A 21,817-nucleotide genomic window follows, 5' to 3' on the forward strand; every position below is an offset into this window, starting at 1 on the left:
CTGGCTGAATGATGAATTACATGAATTTTATTGAGGCTAAAAGAAATAACAGGGCAAACATGGTCACATTTTGGGTGTAAGCGTGCTGCTTTTATATGCAAAGGCTAGAGTGCTCTTGTGTTGGAATACATTTCACTGTTTATTTTGAGCCACTTCACTGTGCAGTAGATTTGCTGCGATAGGAGCAGCCAAGCGTTCATTCCAGTAAAGGTGCAGTGTGACCCAAGCCTAAATTGCCCTGGGTGATGCACTGAACGACGTGAGAGAGAAGGAAGAGCAGGCGGGAGGTGGTGCATGCAAGATAAGTACACACATGTTATTTCAGCTATATTTGCATTAAAATGGCATTGAGAATCCTCAGAAAAAGCATCATAGTGGTTTGCTGACAGCCTGATCATTGTCCACATGGTTACATTTCCCATGTCCCTTCACAGGCATTTTCTATATTCTTGATACATTAACAAATGACAGGTACCTTTTCTGGACCACATACCTTAATTTAAAGAGGCAATCTACAACATAATTATTTTCATGAGTTCACAACATAAAATGAAAGTTATACTTTTTTACATTGTATGAAGTTCCACAAATACAATGTTTCTCTCTTATTATTGATGAATTGCTGCCATAGGATGAGTCCCTATATCACTTTTCTAGCAGGCTAAATATTTTCACCTTCCCCTGCTGGTGGTAAAATCCACATCCTTTTGAAACACGGTCCCTGAAAAGTGAAAAGAAAAAACGAAACAAAAAACTAAAACAAACAAAAAACCCAAGAGACTACAGAGTAATATTGAAGACATCTTGTGAGTCTTTTGAACTAAGACTATAAGCTTTGTGACTGTGATATGTTCTATTGATAACAAAGATAAATCTCTGTAAGAAATTGGCAAACTGACTTCTAGTTCATATCTGAACATGTTTTAATCTGTCTTGGACTCACACCTTCTAAAATGTGAGGACATCAAACCCAATGTGAATCTTGCAGTTGTTTGAACCAGAATTTTCATTTCATGCCATGATCATCAAGGAAATGTGAGTTGAGCTTTCCTTCTCCTAAACTTTTCTTCCCATGAAAATGTTATTATTTTCCAGAAACTTACAGTGTATATTGAGAAAGCACTGAGTTACTTGGACCATCTTTCACCTAGGCAAAGCATCCCCTTTGTACTGTTTTATATGTCGATTGGGTTGGGCAGCTTTTAAAGTGAAATACTCATTTTTTTTTTTTTTTTGAGGTGGAGTTTTCGCTCTGTTGCCCAGGCTGGAGTGCAGTGGCATGATCTTGACTCACTGCAAGCTCCGCCTCCTGGATTCACACCATTCTCCTGCCTCAGCCTCCTGAGTAGCTGGGACTACAGGCACCCGCCACCACACCCGGCTGATTTTTTATATTTTTTGGTAGAGACAGGGTTTCACTGTGTTAGCCAGGATGGTCTTGATCTCCTGACCTCGTGATCCACCCGCCTCAGCCTCCCAAAGTGCTGGGATTACAGGCGTGAACCACCGCACCTGGCCGAAATGCTCATTTCTTAGCCTGTATTTAAGAAATGCAAGACGGAGATTTTTGTTTTTCTACACTGACCAATCCAATAATTGTTTACCTTTCTATCAATTTCATTTTGTCTACATTACACACAAGCAATCTAAAACTTATGCAGGGTGAATAATAGCCTGTCAAGGACTGAGGAGCTCAGGGAAGAACCTGTTGTGAGAGAAAGCCTTTCTCTGGGTCTCGTTGTCATTTCAGAAGAGGACGAATTGGATGTACCTGACGACATCAGCGTCCGGGTTATGTCATCTCAGTCTGTGCTTGTGTCCTGGGTGGATCCTGTTCTTGAGAAACAGAAGAAAGTTGTTGCATCAAGGTACTTTTGCTTATTTATTTGTCTTTATATATGAGAGATGGGGTTTTTCTGGCCCTGAAAAGACATGTATTTAATGATTTTATTTTCTGACTTACATGAATGCTGGTCTCTTTTGTAGCTGAATAGCTGAATGGTAAATATTCTATGACAATCTAGTTAATCCCAAGTGTGCTCACACATTTCCCACAAATCAGATGTTATCAGGGCCTCGTGTGTAGTGCACACAGCAGGAATTCACATCTCACTTGCTCAGTGATTTATGTTGTGTCTGGAAATTTCCTAGATTCCATTTCTTTCTTTGCCTGTGTTTGTGTTTTGCTTTCTCTCATTGATGTTCTGTTCATGCACAGGGTCCACTTTGGGAGGAGTGTCACCGTTCCTCCTGTGATCCAGGAAGAGTCACTGTTAGATGGACTTTATGTAGAGAGGTGGACAATGTCTAATGCCTTACACTTCGTAGTTCCTCATTAGACTTTGCTGAACACTGACTTGCTTCATGTCTGGCTCATTTATACATAACAAAATGCACATTATCTTCTCTTAAGCCATGATGTTATGCTATTCTGCCTTTTATATTCATTTGCAACAGCAATAAAAGGCAAACCAATCATAAGGTTAAAATATTTTTATGTTAAAAGTCCACTAGTGAACATCATTTCTAGTTAGTGGTAGATTAGTATAGCCATGAAAATTTTAGTTCTACGACTGAATACATTAAGTAACCAAGAGAAAGCCACAGATGTGGTGGTCTGGTTATTATATATTAACTTTTCAACCTCTCTGCAACCAAGAAAGGGGAATATAGTTTAAAACGAATGGGATATGATGACATTATATATATACATATATAAATGATTATTCATATTAGATATATAGTTTCCTTCACTGTCTGCTAGTAAAAAAGATAGCTGCTTTTTTTTGAAAGACCTCAGAAGATTCATAGCAATTCTCTCCCTAGCCATATGGTCTTCTTCAACATGAAGTGTTCCTTTTCCATTGGACTTTGATTTCCAACATCTTGCTGAAACCAGAGAAGGCTTGAGTTTTCTTAGCAGAACTGTTGTGTTAATTGGTGTGCTGTGTCTTCAACTGAAATCTTCTCTTGACATATTCAGTATAACAAATAGCACATTTTTTAACGTATCAAATGCTTTCTACTGCAAAGAGGCCACAAAGACAATTTCTTCGAAAGGGAATCTAATAAATGGCGTTTGCAGCTCTTAGAGTGTTGAGGATGTCCACTGTCAGGGGTTGCTGAACTGTCCATATTTGGTCATACTGTATTTCTCCCCCGATAACCATGCACCACAGTTCCTTTTATAGGTGCCTCTGTCCTGCTCTGTTTGTTTCACATTTTCACTCCTTTTCACTGTAGTAAGTCTACTCAAAACCACATGTTCCCGTTCCTCCTGAACCTATGGAAAACATGCCTGGTTTGGGATGAAATGAGTCTTTTTTGTCTTTCTTTTCTGGAGAGCTGAGATAACCTTGGGCCAGGTCCCTACTAGTGCCTTGAGTAGACACAAATACAGACACACACACACACACACACACACTCACACACACACAAACACATATCCCTGATAAAGTAGTTGCCTCATAAAAGCTGTCTCCCTTCTCTCTCTTCCCTTTGTAATCTCTGCTTGCTCTTTTGAACGGTAAGATTTTTTGGTCTTGAAAAGACACTAAGCTCTGTTTTTTTCTCCCACTTTAGACAACTTTGCTTGGAACTTTGAGCCAATAACATAGTCAAAAGTTTAGATTTTTCTCCTCTTTGATTTTCTTACTTACCTCCCAAAGTCATCACTTATGAGGAAGGAAAAACAGCAAGGCATCTAGCGTTGAGTGGCAGAGAATTTGGACAGATCATTGTGTTGTGTTTTCTTATAGACAGTACACCGTGCGCTATCGAGAGAAGGGGGAATTGGCCAGGTGGGATTATAAGCAGATCGCTAACAGGCGTGTGCTGATTGAGAACCTGATTCCAGACACCGTGTATGAATTTGCAGTCCGTATTTCACAGGGTGAAAGAGATGGCAAATGGAGTACGTCAGTCTTCCAAAGAACACCAGAATCTGGTCTGTATTTGAAATGGCCTTTGAATTTTCAATTTGGGAATTACACCCAAAATAAGGTTTAAAGACAATGTGAGATGCCAATAGTGACAAAGGCCAGCATGGGCATTTTTGAAAGTCACGTTAATCCTAAATTTTGGTAGAGTTTCTATGCGTACATGCAAAGAAGTTAAGGAACTGTTTTTTGGGTCCATGTTTTACTGTTTGTTGGTCTTTTCCACTAGCATGTTGTTCATGTTGTTCTGACATGTGGAGCACATTAAATCCCAGTGTGTAGCATGCGTCGGTCACCATTGTATGCGTGAATGCCCCCAGGTGATGGATGGCTCTTGCATGTAGGAGAGCCTCTGCTTTCCTGAGGCTGAGGTTGCATTTGATTCTGGGAAAAATTTTGGTCTGTATCCAAGGCTACCATTCTTTTCTCTTAAACTATGTCTTTCAAAGTTTCATTAAGAAGAAGTTGGAACTGGATCTTAATCTTCTTTGTATATTTCAATATTTGGCAATGAAAGAAATTCTGAATTACTAAGACCATTTCCCTAGATAGGTCTAAACTCACTAAATGAACTGTTGTAGTGACATAAATCACTATATTACACAAAGAACCAGTGTGGAATTTTCTGTCAGGTATAATAAAAATTAACACAGTAGGTCTTCAATTTTAAAAAATGTGTACCTAGAGACCATGTGCTATTTACATCTAGAATGTCCAGTAAGGCATTTAAAAATGTTTCTTTCCTTGTCATTTTGTAGCCCCTACCACAGCTCCTGAAAACTTGAACGTCTGGCCAGTCAATGGCAAACCTACAGTTGTCGCTGCATCTTGGGATGCACTACCAGAGACTGAGGGGAAAGTGAAAGGTAGGAATCTCACTCCCTAAACTGTAAGATGTATTGATTCTGATGAACATGGCCTCTGCTTACAGCTTTGTTGACTGAAAAAGAAATAGGGAAGCAACATATGTCTAAGAGGTGCTCACCCAAGGGACGAGGATATTTCATGCAAGATTTTCATTGCCCAAGATCCAAGCAGTCACGAAAGTGACTATTCTTTTCATCCTCCTGTGAAGGCTTTTTGCTGTTGCTGTTGGGAAGGATGTTTTTCATTGCATGGGTGTGACAACATAACCTTTTCCCATCTGAACAACACCCTGGCTTCCATGCTATGGGTCTTTTCGTTGTGCTAGGAAGATCACGAAAGCAGGTGTCAGCAGGAATCCTGCAGAGCCATCAGTATCTTTCATGGGACCATAAATACATTTAATGGGTTTGAAAAACTCAAGTAATAATCGCTGGAAAATGGATTTATTCCCTATTTGTCACCATTTGTTTATGTATTTATTGATGTCAAGGAAAACATAACACCAAAATAGCAAAAAAACCTAGATATTTTAAAGAATAAAAATAGAGTAAAACATTCACAACTAGTTAAATTTTAAAATAGTCTGTTGAGAATACTAAATAAACACGAAAATCTTTTATTTTTAATGTAAAAGCGTTTAAGAACCTTTCAGAATCTGTTTGGAGACATTTTAAAGAGCCATGCTGAAGTTTTTCCTGGCACTGCCTATGCAAATGTACTCTAAGGGTAGGAAGGAATGGAGGTTTTATTCAAGAAAGAAATAATTTTTATTGTTATTAGACTGAAGGGCAACTTTAAGTCTAATATGTCCAGAAACTATGAAATGTTTGTGTAAGCTTAAAGAAATCCAGAAAATTACTACTAGTCTCCTTTGAGAATTTCTTAATTGAAAAAACTGAATGGTTCTCTTTTATATTCGTCCAAAAGTTATGTTTGCTGACATGTAGGATGTCTTTTCTTGGAATAATAGAAGTTAAGGAAGGTTGATGTGGAACTGTATTTTCTATACTTAATGTTTTTTCACTTTTTTTTTTTAAAGAATAGATTGTACTATTCTTCTTTCTCTTTTTTTTTTTTTGCCATTGGAATAAATCCACAACCAGAGAAAAATATTAATTTGGTCCCTTTAAATCAGGGGTGTACAATCTTTTGGCTTCCCTGGGCCACATTGGAAGAAGAATTGTCTTGGGCCACGCATAAAATACACTAACACTAACGAAAGCTGATGAGCTTTAAAAAAAAGGTCCATGCATAAGTCTCATAATATTTTACGAAAGTTAATGAATCTGTGTTGGGCCTCATTCAAAGCTGTCCTGGGCTGCTTGCAGCCTGTGGGCCACAGGTTGAACAAGCTTGCTTTAAATCATTCTTTTTACCACAATTTGAACTTTAACTCCCTCTGTATTAAGTATTGTTGTGCTGCCGAGAAGACCTCTGAAAACTGAATAAAGACTTTTTTTTGCTAACTACTTTTTGTTAGTTAAAAAATGAAAAAGGTAATTATTGAACCTCAAGTGACTTTATTCCCATGCTACTTATGTACTCTTCCTCTCTCCCTCATCTGAGTTGATATTTACAGTTCCTTGGTGAAAGGAGTTCCATGATAGTCAATTAAATATTGCAGAAATAATAACAGATACTGAGTTTTTATGTCCAAAAGAACTCACGTATCTTAAGCCTGCTTAGGTCGTTTTTGTAAGGGTGTAGTGGTGAGATTAAAATTAATAATTACATCGGGGCATTTTCTATGTACAAGAAATATAAAACGTAATAGAAGAATATACTTTGACAAGGCTAAATTTATTTTCCAGATGGATTTAATTTATTTTAAAATTTGAATCACAAATTTTTATAGACAATGGGTTCTCTTAATTCTTACTTGTGACCACCACAAATGACAAGTTTGTTGATTTTCAATGAGAAATGAATGCTGTTTTTTCCAGACAAATGCTGCAAAAGCATTTTTGGTTGAAACTTTTTTTTTTTTAAATAAATGTACTTTTTAAAGATTGGAGCTAACGGAAAAGAAAAGATCATCCATGCTCCTGATAATTCTTGACTTTTCTGTGATTAAAGTTATTTTTCTTTGCTCCTACTCAATTTCTTTTTCTTTTTCTTTTCTTTTCTTTTATTTATTTATTTTTTGAGACATAGCCTCACTTCGTTGCCCAGGCTGGAGTGCAGTGTGCAATCTCGGCTCACTGCAACCTCTGCCTCCAGGGTCCAAGTGATTCTCCTGCCTCAGCCTCTCGAGTAGCTGGGACCACAGGCACACACCACCATCACTGGCTAATTTTTGTATTTTAATAGAGACGGGGGTTTCACCCTGCTGGCTAGGGTGGTCTCAAACTTCTGACCTCAAGTCATCTGCCCGCCTTAGCCTCCCAAAGTGCTGGGATTACAGGCGTGAACAACCATGCCTAGCCCCTACTCATATTAATTTGATGTTTTGTAAATCTTGGGTTCATTGAGAGGAAATAGGCATGACAGTTTTTAGCTGAAGGCGAAAATTATTTTTTAAAATATTATTCCCTTATGTTATAACATTTCCATGTGAGCATAGACATATTTTAGTTCCTTGAACTGAATTTGCTTTGGTTTTCCAAATTCAGGGCTATTATGTGACTATAGAGCAAGCCAATTAAAGATGGAAACATTAGCTATCACATAAATCTATTACTTAGCAACTTTTCTTCACAGCTCTAAAATACTGTGAAATATCTTTATCAGGATATACTAAGAACTTTTATAATTCCTACAAAAATGAAATTATATTTCAAATATGGAATTTTTCTGGCTAAATGTGCTAATAAAAATAACCCAGGTTAATACAGTAAAACTCTTGAAGATGTCAGATGCTATTCAGGATCCATTCCTAGCAGTTGTCACTTCTTTTTCCTTAGTTTATTCTATCAGGACATATCAATCATAGAAAATTAGTAAATAAATACAATTTTAGAAACCCAACGGTGTGTAAATTTGGGGGGAATTGTATGAAGACTGACCTCCTGGCTTTCATATGTTTAATTTGCCTAAAATAGTGAAGTGTCAGCTAATTAAATACATAGCCCTGTGTGGTTGCCCGAATGAATGTGAGTTCACCTTCTGCTGTGTCTTCATGCTCCAGCTGGTGACTTGGCGTGCATTGCTAGTGTATTAATTTTAGTAATGCACGTTCTAATTCGTCCTGCCCATACAGTCTGTCTGCTGGACACAGGACTGTTTTCAGTTTCCTCCTTCCAACCATCTGCCAAATCATTTCAGAATACATTCTTTCATACGCCCCGGCTCTCAAACCATTTGGAGCAAAGTCCCTCACCTATCCTGGAGACGCTACTTCTGCCTTGGTGGATGGTCTGCAGCCTGGGGAACGCTATCTTTTCAAAATCCGGGCCGCAAACAGGAGAGGCCTGGGACCTCACTCCAAAGCCTTCATTGTCGCTATGCCAACAAGTAAGCATTATGTGTCTGTGGCTGTCTTCTCTCTCTCTTCATTCCTGCTGTTTGTTTTGTGTTCCTTTGAATCATGCTCTTGGGTTTGGAACTGCTCAGCAGATGATTTTTCCAGGCTAAGTTGCGTATTGATTTTTAAAATATTTTTGTGTTTCCTTTAGAAATTAGTCTTCTCAAAGATTAAAATGTTATTGATTATTGATAACAGTTATTATTTCAGTATTATTAATGTATTAATTATATGATTAATCTGACATCATTATTTAATTTTAGGCTTGTGGTAACAGGGAAAGAACATTTTTACAAATGGTAGTGTGACATTTTTCATTGTCAGCTCTCTTCAATTTCTATGTAGCTTTAAAAATGTTTAGTTTGCAAAAGCAGAAAGGACAGGAGATGGGTGAGGGTTAAAAAAATTACCCACTGGGTACAATATTCACTGGCTGGGAGATGGATTCACTAGAAGCCCAAGCTTCACCATGATGCAATATATTCATGTGAGAAACCTGCACGTGCAACCCCTGAATCTAAAATTTAAAAATAAGATAAAAGTAAAATTTTTGGTTTGTATTCCATTATTTAGGAATGCAGCTGTACCCAGAAGGATTTCAGTTGTCTAGCTTACCTGATCGATATCCAAACCAAACAAGTTAATAAAGATCCACAACTGGAAGGGAGTGTTTTTGGACCGTGTTTTCTTTTCTACTTCCTCACATTTATGCTGGATATTGGCGGCTTTTCCTTCATTATGTGCTATGAAGACCCATGGTAGACTGCAATATTAGACAATTTTGTCATGGAAGAATCTGTGAAACGGATGACATTTGCCCCTCCGGCACTCTCACTGCAATATAGGTTCCTCTCCCCTATAGAATCTCTTCCCTCAGTCAGTCTGCTCTGAAGACAGGGTGATTACAGTACATTTAATATAATGTTTGCCTATCCCAGGAGTTTTTTTATTTTAAGCCTTATTTTAGAATTATAAATGTGTCCAGTATTAATGGAATTTTAAACAAGAAGGAGGAAGCAGGTAAGGACATGCCATGGGAAGAGGGAAATTTTTGTAATGCCTTAAAAATTACAAATTGGTTGCTCGTCACACATTCCCCATCACTTTGAGTATAGATTATTCAGCAATTTGCACCAGGTGTATTCATGTTTCTTGTCTATTAAGGACAGCTATAATGCATTTGTAATACACTGACAATTAGTTTTATTAAGAAAATCCTATATAAGATTTTGCATTTATAAAATAAATGAGTTACTTCAAAGTACTCATTTCAGAATTTCTTCAAATAATAAGATGTGGCATAACCTGGTTCAATAGAGATTCAATTCACTTATATTTTCTAGGACTATATTTGTTACTTAAAGCAAAATATAAGTTTTAAAAAGAATGCTATCGTTGAGAAAACACGTTTCCAGTGTTCTAAGGAATTAGAAGTTAGCCATTATGACTACTGATATGAAATGCCTCCATATGCTGTTTTTAATACTGTGTCTCACCTCCGCTTTCGCTTTTGAGTTTCTTCTTTGACAGGCAATTCTTTAAAATCTGTTGCAGCCAGTAAGGCGGATGTTCAGCAGAATACGGAGGACAATGGGAAACCCGAAAAACCTGAGCCTTCCTCACCTTCTCCCAGAGCTCCAGCTTCCTCCCAACACCCCTCTGTGCCTGCTTCTCCCCAAGGGAGAAGTGCCAAGGACCTTCTTCTTGACTTGAAGAACAAAATATTGGCTAATGGTGGGGCGCCCCGAAAACCCCAGCTTCGCGCCAAGAAGGCAGAGGAGCTGGATCTTCAGTCGACAGAAATCACTGGGGAGGAGGAGCTGGGTCCCCCGAGGCCGCCAAGTAGACACGGCCACTCGGTGGTTGCTCCCGGCAGGACTGCAGTGAGGGCCCGGATGCCAGCGCTGCCCCGAAGGGAAGGCGTAGATAAGCCTCGCTTTTCCCTGGCCACGCAGCCCCGCCCAGGGGCGCCCCCCTCAGCTTCGGCCTCTCCTGCCCACCACGCGTCCACCCAGGGCACCTCTCATCGTCCTTCCCTGCCTGCCAGCTTGAATGACAACGACTTGGTGGACTCAGACGAAGACGAGCGCGCTGTGGGCTCCCTCCACCCCAAGGGCGCCTTCGCCCAGCCCCGGCCAGCCCTGTCCCCCAGCCGCCAGTCCCCGTCCAGCGTTCTCCGCGACAGAAGCTCCGTGCACCCCAGCGCAAAGCCAGCCTCGCCGGCGCGGAGGACCCCCCATTCAGGGGCCGCAGAGGAAGATTCCAATGCCTCAGCCCCACCCTCAAGACTTTCTCCACCCCATGGGGGATCATCTCGGCTGCTGCCCACCCAGCCACACCTGGGCTCTCCACTTTCCAGGGGCGGGAAGGATGGTGAGGACGCCCCAGCCACCAACTCCAATGCGCCATCACGGTCCACCATGTCCTCCTCCGTCTCTTCTCGTCTCTCGTCCAGGACGCAGGTCTCTGAGGGAGCGGAGGCTTCTGATGGTGAAAGCCACGGTGACGGCGATAGGGAAGACGGCGGAAGGCAGGCGGAGGCCACGGCCCAGACGCTGCGGGCCCGGCCTGCCTCTGGACACTTCCATTTGCTCAGACACAAGCCCTTTGCTGCCAACGGGAGGTCTCCAAGCAGGTTCAGCATTGGGCGGGGACCTCGGCTGCAGCCCTCCAGCTCCCCACAGTCCACTGTGCCCTCCCGAGCCCACCCCAGGGTTCCCTCTCACTCCGATTCCCACCCTAAGCTTAGCTCAGGTATCCATGGAGACGAGGAGGATGAGAAGCCGCTTCCTGCCACCGTTGTCAATGACCACGTGCCTTCCTCTTCCAGGCAGCCCATCTCCCGGGGCTGGGAGGCCTTAAGGAGAAGCCCGCAGAGAGGGGCCAGCCTGCATCGGAAGGAACCCATCCCAGAGAACCCCAAATCCACAGGGGCAGATACACATCCTCAGGGCAAATACTCCTCCCTGGCCTCCAAGGCTCAGGACGTTCAACAGAGCACAGACGCGGACACGGAGGGTCATTCTCCCAAAGCACAGCCGGGGTCCACAGACCGCCACGCGTCCCCTGCTCGTCCTCCCGCAGCACGGTCACAGCACCATCCCAGTGTTCCCAGAAGGATGACACCCGGCCGGGCCCCAGAACAGCAGCCCTCTCCTCCCGTCGCCACGTCCCAGCACCACCCGGGACCCCAGAGCAGAGACGCGGGTCGGTCACCTTCCCAGCCCAGGCTCTCACTGACCCAGGCCGGGCGGCCCCGCCCCACGTCGCAGGGCCGCTCCCACTCCTCCTCGGACTCTTACACGGCGAGCTCCAGAGGGATGCTCCCCACGGCCCTCCAGAACCAGGACGAGGATGCCCAGGGTAGCTACGACGACGACAGCACAGAAGTCGAGGCCCAGGATGTGCGGGGCCCCGCGCACGCGGCGCGCGCCAAGGAGGCAGCTGCGTCCCTTCCCAAGCACCAGCAGGTGGAGTCTCCCACAGGCGCAGGGGCAGGTGGCGACCACAGGTCCCAGCGCGGACATGCGGGCTCCCCCGCCAGGCCCAGCCGACCCGGCGGCCCCCAGTCCCGCGCCCGGGTCCCCAGCAGGGCAGCGCCGGGGAAGTCGGAGCCTCCTTCCAAGCGGCCCCTGTCCTCCAAGTCCCAGCAGTCCGTCTCAGCCGAGGACGAGGAGGAGGAGGACGCGGGGTTTTTTAAAGGCGGGAAAGAAGACCTTCTGTCTTCCTCTGTGCCAAAGTGGCCCTCTTCCTCCACTCCCAGGGGCGGCAAAGACGCCGATGGGAGCCTCGCCAAGGAAGAGAGGGAGCCTGCCATCGCGCTTGCCCCTCGCGGAGGGAGCCTGGCTCCTGTGAAGCGACCTCTCCCCCCACCTCCAGGCAGCTCCCCCAGGGCCTCCCACGTCCCTTCCCGACCGCCGCCTCGCAGCGCTGCCACCGTGAGCCCCGTTGCGGGCACCCACCCCTGGCCGCGGTACACCACGCGCGCCCCGCCTGGCCACTCCTCCACTACCCCGATGCTGTCCTTGCGCCAGAGGATGATGCATGCCAGATTCCGTAACCCTCTCTCCCGACAGCCTGCCAGACCCTCTTACAGACAAGGTAGTTTATTTTTTCAAACAGTCTTTCTTTAAGGTGTTCAGTGGTGTTCATGGCAATGCCTAAGAAGTTTTTATTCGATTTTATTTAGCACCTACTATGTCCACGCACTGTGTTAAGAGCTTTGCACATGTGACATAATTTCATCCTCTGAACGGTCCCTAGGGTTTGCATTGTTATCCCTGTTTTCCAGATGCAGAAGCTGCGGCTCAGGATCTGAGGGGCTTGCCCTAAGGCAGACACCTCAGAGCTGCCATTCCAATTCCAAATGGCCTAATTTCACAGCCATTACTAACCCACATTGCCTCTAATTCCACAGTCTTTTCACTGTCCTACATTGCCTCTTTGAATTCCTTGGCATACACTCTTAACCTGTGAAAATGTGTCACAACCATGATGCCCAACTCAGGTTCTTCTTAGTTGTTCATGTGCCGCCATGTGTTTAAGGGATCCGTAGAAGGTGGTTAGATACTTATGTAGGCTTATCTTGTTCTTGTCCTTATCTTGTTCTCATCTTCTGCATGCAAAACTCTCAACCAAACAAACCCTGAGACAAACTCAGATATCTTGGGTATGAATTGCTTAGACAGTGCAATTAGTGAATGTTGTCTAAAACCTCCAGAAAATGTATGTTAAAGATCATTGTGACAAAGAGGAGTTACAGGCAGATTTGTGCTTTGTATTTCTATAACAGAGGGTTGAACGAAGTCAGCTATGAACTGGAGTTTATGTCCAGGGCAGGGTCCGAGGCATTTACCATAAATTTGCATTCAGTTAAATGGTGCTTTAAACTCTCCTTGTATGTAATTGGGGCTTTATAGAACATTCTTGAATGAATGTATTTTTTTTTTTTTTGCAGATCTGTACAATGCATTGTTATTTTAGCCCAATGTAAAGACATAGAACAATGCCCCATATCAAACTCAGTTTTCCGCTAAGACTGACTGTTTTAATCCAACCTAGCACCCTGAGAATAGATGTAAAACTCAACGTTCCCTTGTACATAGCAGGAACTCCATAAATATTTAATAAATAAATGAAGGAATGAGAGAAATAGGTGTCTGACCTGCAAGTAGCGGTCAGAAAGCCCAAGCACTTTGCCGAGCGGTCAATGCTGGACCAGAGCAGACTGGAGCTGATGGGAAACATCTCCATGTGAGGCAGAGACAGACAGAAACAACACGTGTAAGGGTGCTGCTGCATCTTACTGTCTGAGCAAATACTTCTCAAGCAGCCCCACAGCGTTCAGCAAGCTTTGAGACAGCATTGTGCATTTATACTCGGCGATTGGTGATTGGGACCTGAGTCAGCTGGGAATAGCTGTGTTTAGTTTAACATCCCTTGAAAAGTGGGGCCGCATCTGTACATTTTAGATATAATTTTCTCTATCCTTCCAATCCTTCCTTCCTCCAACTTCCACATGGCTAAAATAAAGCTACAGCTACTAAGATCTTAAGTTTTCTATGGCAAATTTACTTATGCCACACACTCTCATTCCCACAGTATTGTCAGAAAGCTGTGACTTTACTGTATTCTTAATTGACATTCATATCTGTTGTGGAGAAGTCATAATTTGAGACTATCATTATCTAATATATTTGAGCTATTGGTTTAAAATTCTGTTTAGAGCTTCTATTTGAAATGATGTGTTACTACTAATAGTTTGGTATGAAGCCAACTTCCTGGGCATGTTGAATTTACCAGGCTCTGTTATTTTTATTTTTGGTACTGTGTAGGTTATAATGGCAGACCAAATGTAGAAGGGAAAGTCCTTCCTGGTAGTAATGGAAAACCGAATGGACAGAGAATTATCAATGGCCCTCAAGGAACAAAGTGGGTAGGGTAAACTTCTTTACACATCCCCGTTGTTTTCATGCTGTTGAGAAGAGAAAAATGGTGGACATTGTATAATGATAAATGAAGTGGTCTTTGTTTGTTCTTCTTCTCTAGTTTTAACTACTCATATGTACTTGTATAGAGTTTATTTTAATACTCAGAAAAATCTTTGGTTCTCCTGGTAACTAGCTTGTTTTCTTCTCATAGCCAAGATAAGGCATGGGCCTTTGTTTTTCATTTGCCTTGACTGGTTAGGAAGGTCAAATGAATGCATGGCCCAACCATAGCAATCATAGACCCAATGGATGGCCGTTCAAAGGAACTTATATTTTCCCTGTCCTGGTAGCTTCATTTTATTTTTAGGTTTTGTTTATTGTTTGATTAAACATTACACATACTTTCTGTAAGTCATCTCACATCCTTTCTCAAAGGACACAGGGTAAAAATAAACAAACAAAAAACCCTGAATGATACTGGAAATTTTTATTAGATCATCTTTTGAATCTTCCAACAAGTGTTGGACTAAAATTATGTATTAGTATTTCATGTATGTCTAAACAGCTTTGATTGCTTGGGGTTAAGATAAATGTTTAGGAGGTTTTGGTGGATTGAGGGTAATAGAACACTTTACAATATTCAGGAATTTAAAGTACTTTTTCTAAGAATAAAAAAATTATTTATACTGTAATTCTCAATCAAAACTTCCCATTTATAATGATAAGGTTTAGGGAAATGTACTAAAAGACTATGACATTTTCAGTCATAGGTGATCTAAAGATGCATGTTATCATTTCTTAAAGGAAGAGAAATTTATAGTAGGAAGAATGCACGTTAAAGCAAAATGCTATTGCAAACAATTTTGAATGGAAACAGCATGGGGTAGATTTCAAAAGAGTTTATATAAATTTTATTTTAATGCCAAAACAATACCCACCAAAGTGGCTTGCTTGCAGGGCTTCCTCCAGTAGCCTGAGTGTCTAAAGCAGTGGTTCTCAAACTTAAGCCAGCTCAGGATCACTGAGGATTTTGTCAAATACAAGTCTCGGGTAGGGCTGGGTGATTTGAGTATCTGACAAGTTCCTATGTGATGCTGAGGCTTCAGGTCCAGGACCATGCTTTGAGAACCACCAGCAAAGAGCACGAGCTTGTTCCTTAATAGAGATAATTATAGCTTTCTTCAAGTTTTACAGTTCCTTAGAATGTGACATTTTCTGCATGCATACTGTATTAGGCAACGTGATTACAAATTATATTGTTTTTGTTATAGCAACTTTGATTTTTAACATTAACAGCAAAATGGAAAGATTTTATATCTTTAATATGCTAGCAATTCACATTCATTGCAAGAAGTTAAAACAATTCATATTGAAATATATGAAACAGAAAATAAACATTCTTCACCCAAACTACTTCTCAAAGATAACCACTGTTAACCATTTGCGGTATAACCTTCCATAATTTTTTTCTCTGCAGTTTTAAGCTTATATATGCAAATGGATACATTTTTATTTTTGCAAAATAACCAGCCCTGTAATCTGAGTTCACATATACGTAGAATGTATGTAGAATTGTCTGCATAATATTCTACCACATGGATGGGCCACAAATTATTTAATCTCTTCCCTCAACTGAGAGACACATTGTTTCCTTCTTTCCAGCATTAGACACAATGTACTTAACGGTAAAAATATTTTGAACATCTTTTGTGATTTGAGAAACTTAAAACAATTTACATGTTATATGGGTAAGCAATTGTAATATGAAAGATGACTGTTTTGTACTTTTTTTTTTTTTTTTTTTTTGAGACGGAGTCTCGCCCTGTCACCCAGGCTGGAGTGCAGTGGCGCGATCTCGGCTCACTGCAAGCTCTGCCTCCTGGGTTCACGCCATTCTCCTGCCTCAGCCTCCTGAGTAGCTGGGACTACAAGCGCCCGCCACCACGCCTGGCTGTTTTTTTGTATTTTTAGTAGAGACGGGGTTTCACCGTGGTCTCGATCTCCTGATCTCGTGATCTGCCCGCTTCGGCCTCCCAAAGTGCTGGGATTACAAGCGTGAGCCACCGCACCCGGCCTGTACTTTATTTTTTAAGACTTTATGAGTGATATTGACAAAAAGAATGTCTTCTACTCACATTACGGTTTCCTTCTGTGGAAGCTTCAGGGGTATGTACATATATAGTTGGACTAATGTGATCATTTCAAAATGTCCAATATATTCTTTAATCTATGTCATGGATTTAGGTTGTGGACCTTGATCGTGGGTTAGTATTGAATGCAGAAGGAAGGTACCTCCAAGATTCACATGGAAATCCTCTTCGGATTAAACTAGGAGGAGATGGTCGAACCATTGTGGGTAAGGGAGAATGGTTTTTAAAGAATAAAAGCCTACTGAATTAGCCATAGAATTACAGCTTCTATCTTCCTTCTCCCCCTCATTTATAATGATTGGTCATGGGTTAGTTACTTTTACCCATGTGAGAAGAAGAGCCTCAAAAGAGGCAGAACTTGGTGTTTCCCCCAGAGAGCGTTAGTTCTCTTCCTGCAGGCTGCATCCTCTAGAAAATGTGGCCCCTTACTTTGTTCTTAAATTGGCCCTTTCAGAGGAGGGGTCCGCAAACTACAACCTGTAGGTTGTAGCCCACTACCTATTTTTGTAAGACTCATGAGCTCAGAATAGTTTTTACATTTTTAAATGATTGCCAGAGAAAAGAATATTTTGTGGCATGATAATTACATGAAATGCACATTTCAGTGTCCATATGCAAAGTTTTACTGGAACACAATACACTCAATTATGCATTGTCTAACTCATTTTTTATGTGTTGTTTATGTATTGTCTATCTTCTTTTTTTGCACTCTAAAAGCTGATTGAGTAGTTGCAATAGAGACCATATGGCCTATGAGGCTTAACATATTTGCTTCCTGGCCCTTTACAGAAGTTTTCCACCTTTAATCCAAAGTAACACTTTTCCCCCTTAGGCATAGGAATGAGGCAAAGGAAAGTATTTCTTCCTTTGCCAGACACAAGAGTTATCTCAGGATCGTGGAGCATACTGACGCAATATTCATTTATCCCTTTGCCTTTTACTGATTAAAACATGATAATACATAAGCTTTGAGAAGACACTTATTGCTTGCTTTTTATTTTCTCTGGATTGCTTCACCTTGTTGCATAGCTGTTGGTTGATTTTGTTTCAGATCTGGAAGGGACCCCCGTGGTGAGTCCTGACGGCCTCCCACTCTTTGGGCAGGGGCGACATGGCACACCTCTGGCCAGTGCCCAAGATAAGCCAATTTTGAGTCTTGGAGGAAAGCCGCTGGTGGGCTTGGAGGTCATCAAAAAAACCACCCATCCCCCTACCACTACCACGCAGCCCACCACTACTACGACGCCCCTGCCTACCACTACAACCCCGAGGCCCACCACTGCCACCACCCGCCGCACGACCACCACCCGCCGCACGACCACCAGGCGTCCAACAACCACAGTCCGAACCACTACGCGGACAACCACCACCACCACCCCCAAACCCACCACTCCCATCCCCACCTGTCCTCCTGGGACCTTGGAACGGCACGACGATGATGGCAACCTGATAATGAGCTCCAATGGGATCCCAGAGTGCTACGCTGAAGAAGGTAACTGGCTTTGTTCTAATGCTAACCACTTACCAGGCACACTAGCACACCGCAACTCAGAGCAGGGTGGCAGAGCCTGCAGGGGAGGGATGAGCACCGTGCACAGCAAAGCAGCAACCCGATGCATTTTTGGTCCCAGCAGGTTTGTTTGACAGTACCATGCCACAGCTAAGGTCGGAAGACTTAGCAAATAAAAATATTGCATGGGACATATTTATATGAAAAAATTATTTCCTGTTCACTTAAAGTCAGATTTAACTGGGCATCTTTTGTTTACCTGGTGATGCTTATCACAACCCAAGTCAAGAATTTAGCTGAAACTTGTGACATTATTTGTTTGGACTAGCATTTCCCAAAGTGTGTTCCAATGGATATTGTAGATTAGTGGTTGTAATATATATGTATATACTTAAAAGATTCTGTGATTAGCTATGTGATTTAAACAAGGTTGGATAAATTTCTTACTGTTGTAACACTTAGATCACTGAATAGTCTTGTTGAGAATCTCCAAGAAAAGGAATGTTTCCCCAGCATGTTCGGCAGCTGAGCACTTTTTTGATCAGCCCTCCTTTGGAGAATGCCAATCCTCATGTACCTGGGCTTGCTGTGGGAGTGTGGGCTTTCCACTGGGTAAGAATGCACCATTTTCCCTTCTCTGCTGATCTGCACTATCCTGCCGCCCCTGATGTAAGTCTGTCTTCCTTCTGAAAATGGCTTGTTCTCCCTGAAGAGCAGGAGCTAGGAGACCTTTATCCAGGTCATCGTGGAGCCCGTATATCAATATATCTCCATCTTTTCTGCTCAGTCCCCTGCTCAAGCTGCTTTGGAAGAAGTCATTCTAGATTTGCATCAGGCATGGAGTAGAGAGATTCATCTTCTTTCCCTCAGTTTGAAATGAATTGCAATGTCAATTATAAAGCTTAAGTCTTTTTAAACCAAGGCAGAGTGAAGATGTTTCCTTTCAGGAATCAAGCTGGAATTCTTATGCAACGTTATTGACCATGATAAGCCCAATCAGTTTGAACATGAATACTGTATCCAAAATGGGAATTCTGTTGGAAGTTAGTCTTTCTGTGAAAAAGTTACAAATAAACAGGAAAACTTGACACATCTAAAAAATTCACACCAAAAAAACATGGAAACACATACAGAGGGAGAGGAACAATGGGAAGAAAATTTCTACTCTGTCCATTGACCCAGTGAGTATAAATTTGAATTTACCTTTGAATTTCTAGTATTGACATCTGACTTCTGCATGCATTAATGTGTTTAATTTTAAAGACTGAAATATAATTAAAACATAATTACTTAATAATTGGTCGTAAACAAAAATTGACTATTTTGGATTTGATTTTAATTACTGCTGCTATTATTTCACATTTTATTTTGTCTGCTTTTATTTAGGCCTTCCAACATGTTCTCTTCATTTACTTTATATTTTTGGACTTTTATTTGGCATGAAAGTCAATATTTTTCCTGGCATTTTTGCCTCTTATTTTTTTTGCAAATCATGACATATATATGTTCACTCCTGTCCAGTCTCCTGATTCCCTAGTCAAAGCTAAAGAATAATTTTCCTCTGGACAGCATTTGAAAATAAGTACAAATCAATACAAAGTCTTATGGAAAAGTTAAATGTGGGGACAGTAACGTATCATCCTCATATCACATTTTAATGCACTATAATTTGTTAGTTTAAAAAGACTTCCATATGCCCTTTCTTATTTCTACTGTTTCACTAACAACTTCATTAAACATTTTCTTCTTTATTAACTGTAATCATAGTTATTTTTATCTTTTAATCTTTTTAAACCACTTTCTTGATGTATGCATAGAAAAAGTTCTGCATATTTAATCCATACATGTCGATGAGTTTGGGATAAGAATACATTCACAAAATCATCATCCCGCTAAGGCCACAGACACATCCATCACCTCCCAAAGTTCCCTCCCACTCCCACTCCTTTATTGTTAGTATTCTTCTTTTTTCTTTCTTTATAGTAAGAGCACTCACCATGAAAGTGGTCTTTTTTTGTGATAAGAAATTAAATTTTTACTATTACAAAGATACATGCACATGTATGTTCATTGCAGCACTATTTACAATAGCAAACAGATGGAATCAACCCAAATGCCCATCAACGATAGACTAGATAAAGAAAATGTGGTCCATATACACCATGGAATACTATGCAGCCATAAAAGGAATGAGATTATGTGCTTTGCAGGGACATGGACGGAGCTGGAAGCCATTGTCCTCACCAAATTAACACAGGAACAGAAAACTAAACACTGCATGTTGTCACTTATAAGTGGGAGCTGAACAATGAGAACACATGGACACAGGGAGGTGAACAACATACAGTGGGGCCTGTCAGAGGGTCAGGTAGGGGAAGAGAGAGCATTGGGAAAAATAGCTAATGCATGCAGGGCTTAATACTTAGGTGATGGGTTGATCTGTCCAGCAAACCACCATGGCACATGTTTACCTGTGTAACAAACCTGCACATCCTGCACCTGTACCCCAGAACTTAAAAATAAAAATTAAAAAAAGAAATTAAATTTTAAAAATGTATTAATACTAGCTCTGTTGAGATAAAATTCATATACCATAAAGTTCATTCTTCTAAAGTTAGTGGATGTTCATATATTTACAGTTGTGTAATGATCACCACTATTAGATTCCATAATATTTTCATCACCCCAGGAGAAACTCCGTACTCATTAGCAGTCAGCCCTCATTCCTGCCTCCTCCCAACCCATGGAAACCACTAACGTACTTTCTCTCTCTATGGGTTTACCTATTTGGGACATTTTGTATAAATGGAATCATGTCATATGTGGCTTTTTGGGTCTGGCTTCTTTCACTTAGCATAATTGTTTTCAAGATTCATTCACGTTACAGAATACATCAGTACTTCATTTTCTTTTATTCCATTGTATGGATACACAGCATTTTTTCCATTCATCAGTCAGTGGTCATTTGGGTTATTTCCACTTTTTGGTTATTGTGAATAATGCTGCCTTGAACACTTGTTTTGTTTGTTTGGTTTTGTTCTACTTGATCTGACTTCTCTGTTGGATAATAAACTCCTTGCAGTTGAGACAATGTCTTCTGCTTCATCTCTAATTCCTTGTGGTACCTAAGTATGTACCTTTGGATATCCAAGCAAGACCTTAAGGTATAGGCATTTTCCATGTCCTAAAAGCCAGTGCTCTTTTTTTTTTTTTCAGGTTCTGTATCTACAGCAAATCTGATAATAGATGATATATATGGAATGTGAAGCGCCAGATGAACATCTTCAAGAATTTGTAGCATGACCTTGTTAAAAGTTGCAGAAAAACATCAGTCATTATGGAAAACAGATCTTCCCCACCACAGCTGGGTCTCCAGATGGAAAATACTGAGAAATTCAAAAATTCATTTGAGCTGGACCAACTGTACAATGTGCAAATATCCCTGAGTTTCAAATGGCTGTCATTTACCTTCTGTCTCTAAACTTCTACTGAGAATAATTTTTAAAAATATTTTTTAATATCTCTGGAGCAAAAGCCTTACTTCTTTGGTGACATTTTTCACTTATTTTTTTCATGCCTACTTGATAAACTACTGAAGAGAATGAACAAAATGACTATGGTTGATGGCTGGCAACTATGTTTATGTGAAGAGGCTGAAGCTTTTCACATTGGTGCTGAGTTGACTTGTAAAATACCCAGTTTTACATAGTTTTGAATGGTTTAAAATGACATTCAGGTGGGCCAAAGTAAGGTGGTCAACTTTTTTTTTTAATTGTAAATATATTTCATTACATCTGAAAGTTATTTTTACTTGGAGCCAGGATGGTTCTATTTTAGAAAAATTATGCCTATGTTTATTTGGTCTTAAGAAAAAGAACACCGAAATCACCCAGTAGATTGTTTACTTAATGCCAGAGAACTTAACTGTCACTCATCTCAGGAAGTGAACTCATTTGCCA

At 41.2% G+C, this 21,817-nt stretch overlaps 1 protein-coding gene and 1 long non-coding RNA gene across 4 annotated transcripts in view; one reads left to right on the forward strand and one right to left on the reverse strand.

Annotated features, from left to right (window-relative positions):
* The window catches only part of FNDC1 (fibronectin type III domain containing 1), a 101,817-nt gene that overhangs the window by 52,392 nt on the left and 27,608 nt on the right, over positions 1-21,817 (forward strand). For both annotated transcript variants that reach the window (XM_063707987.1, XM_019028908.4), the window contains 8 exons: positions 1,751-1,868; positions 3,759-3,946; positions 4,697-4,804; positions 8,070-8,258; positions 9,823-12,369; positions 14,103-14,203; positions 16,443-16,554; positions 17,400-17,840. In XM_063707987.1, coding sequence (XP_063564057.1) covers positions 1,751-1,868; positions 3,759-3,946; positions 4,697-4,804; positions 8,070-8,258; positions 9,823-12,369; positions 14,103-14,203; positions 16,443-16,554; positions 17,400-17,840 — 3,804 coding nt within the window. The remainder of the gene's footprint in view (positions 1-1,750; positions 1,869-3,758; positions 3,947-4,696; positions 4,805-8,069; positions 8,259-9,822; positions 12,370-14,102; positions 14,204-16,442; positions 16,555-17,399; positions 17,841-21,817) is intronic.
* On the reverse strand, positions 602-10,715 carry LOC134758786 (uncharacterized). Of its 2 annotated transcripts, none has more exons than XR_010134407.1 (3): positions 10,608-10,715; positions 1,772-1,836; positions 602-721 (listed from the first exon to the last, which is right to left on the reverse strand). It is a non-coding gene; the product is annotated as an uncharacterized lncRNA (long non-coding RNA). The 2 variants fall into 2 exon arrangements; XR_010134408.1 differs by having other exon boundaries at positions 1,772-1,831; positions 10,608-10,683.

The sequence above is a fragment of the Gorilla gorilla genome, chromosome 5 (assembly GCF_029281585.2).
Source record: "Gorilla gorilla gorilla isolate KB3781 chromosome 5, NHGRI_mGorGor1-v2.1_pri, whole genome shotgun sequence".
Classification (NCBI taxonomy): Eukaryota; Metazoa; Chordata; class Mammalia; order Primates; family Hominidae; genus Gorilla; species Gorilla gorilla.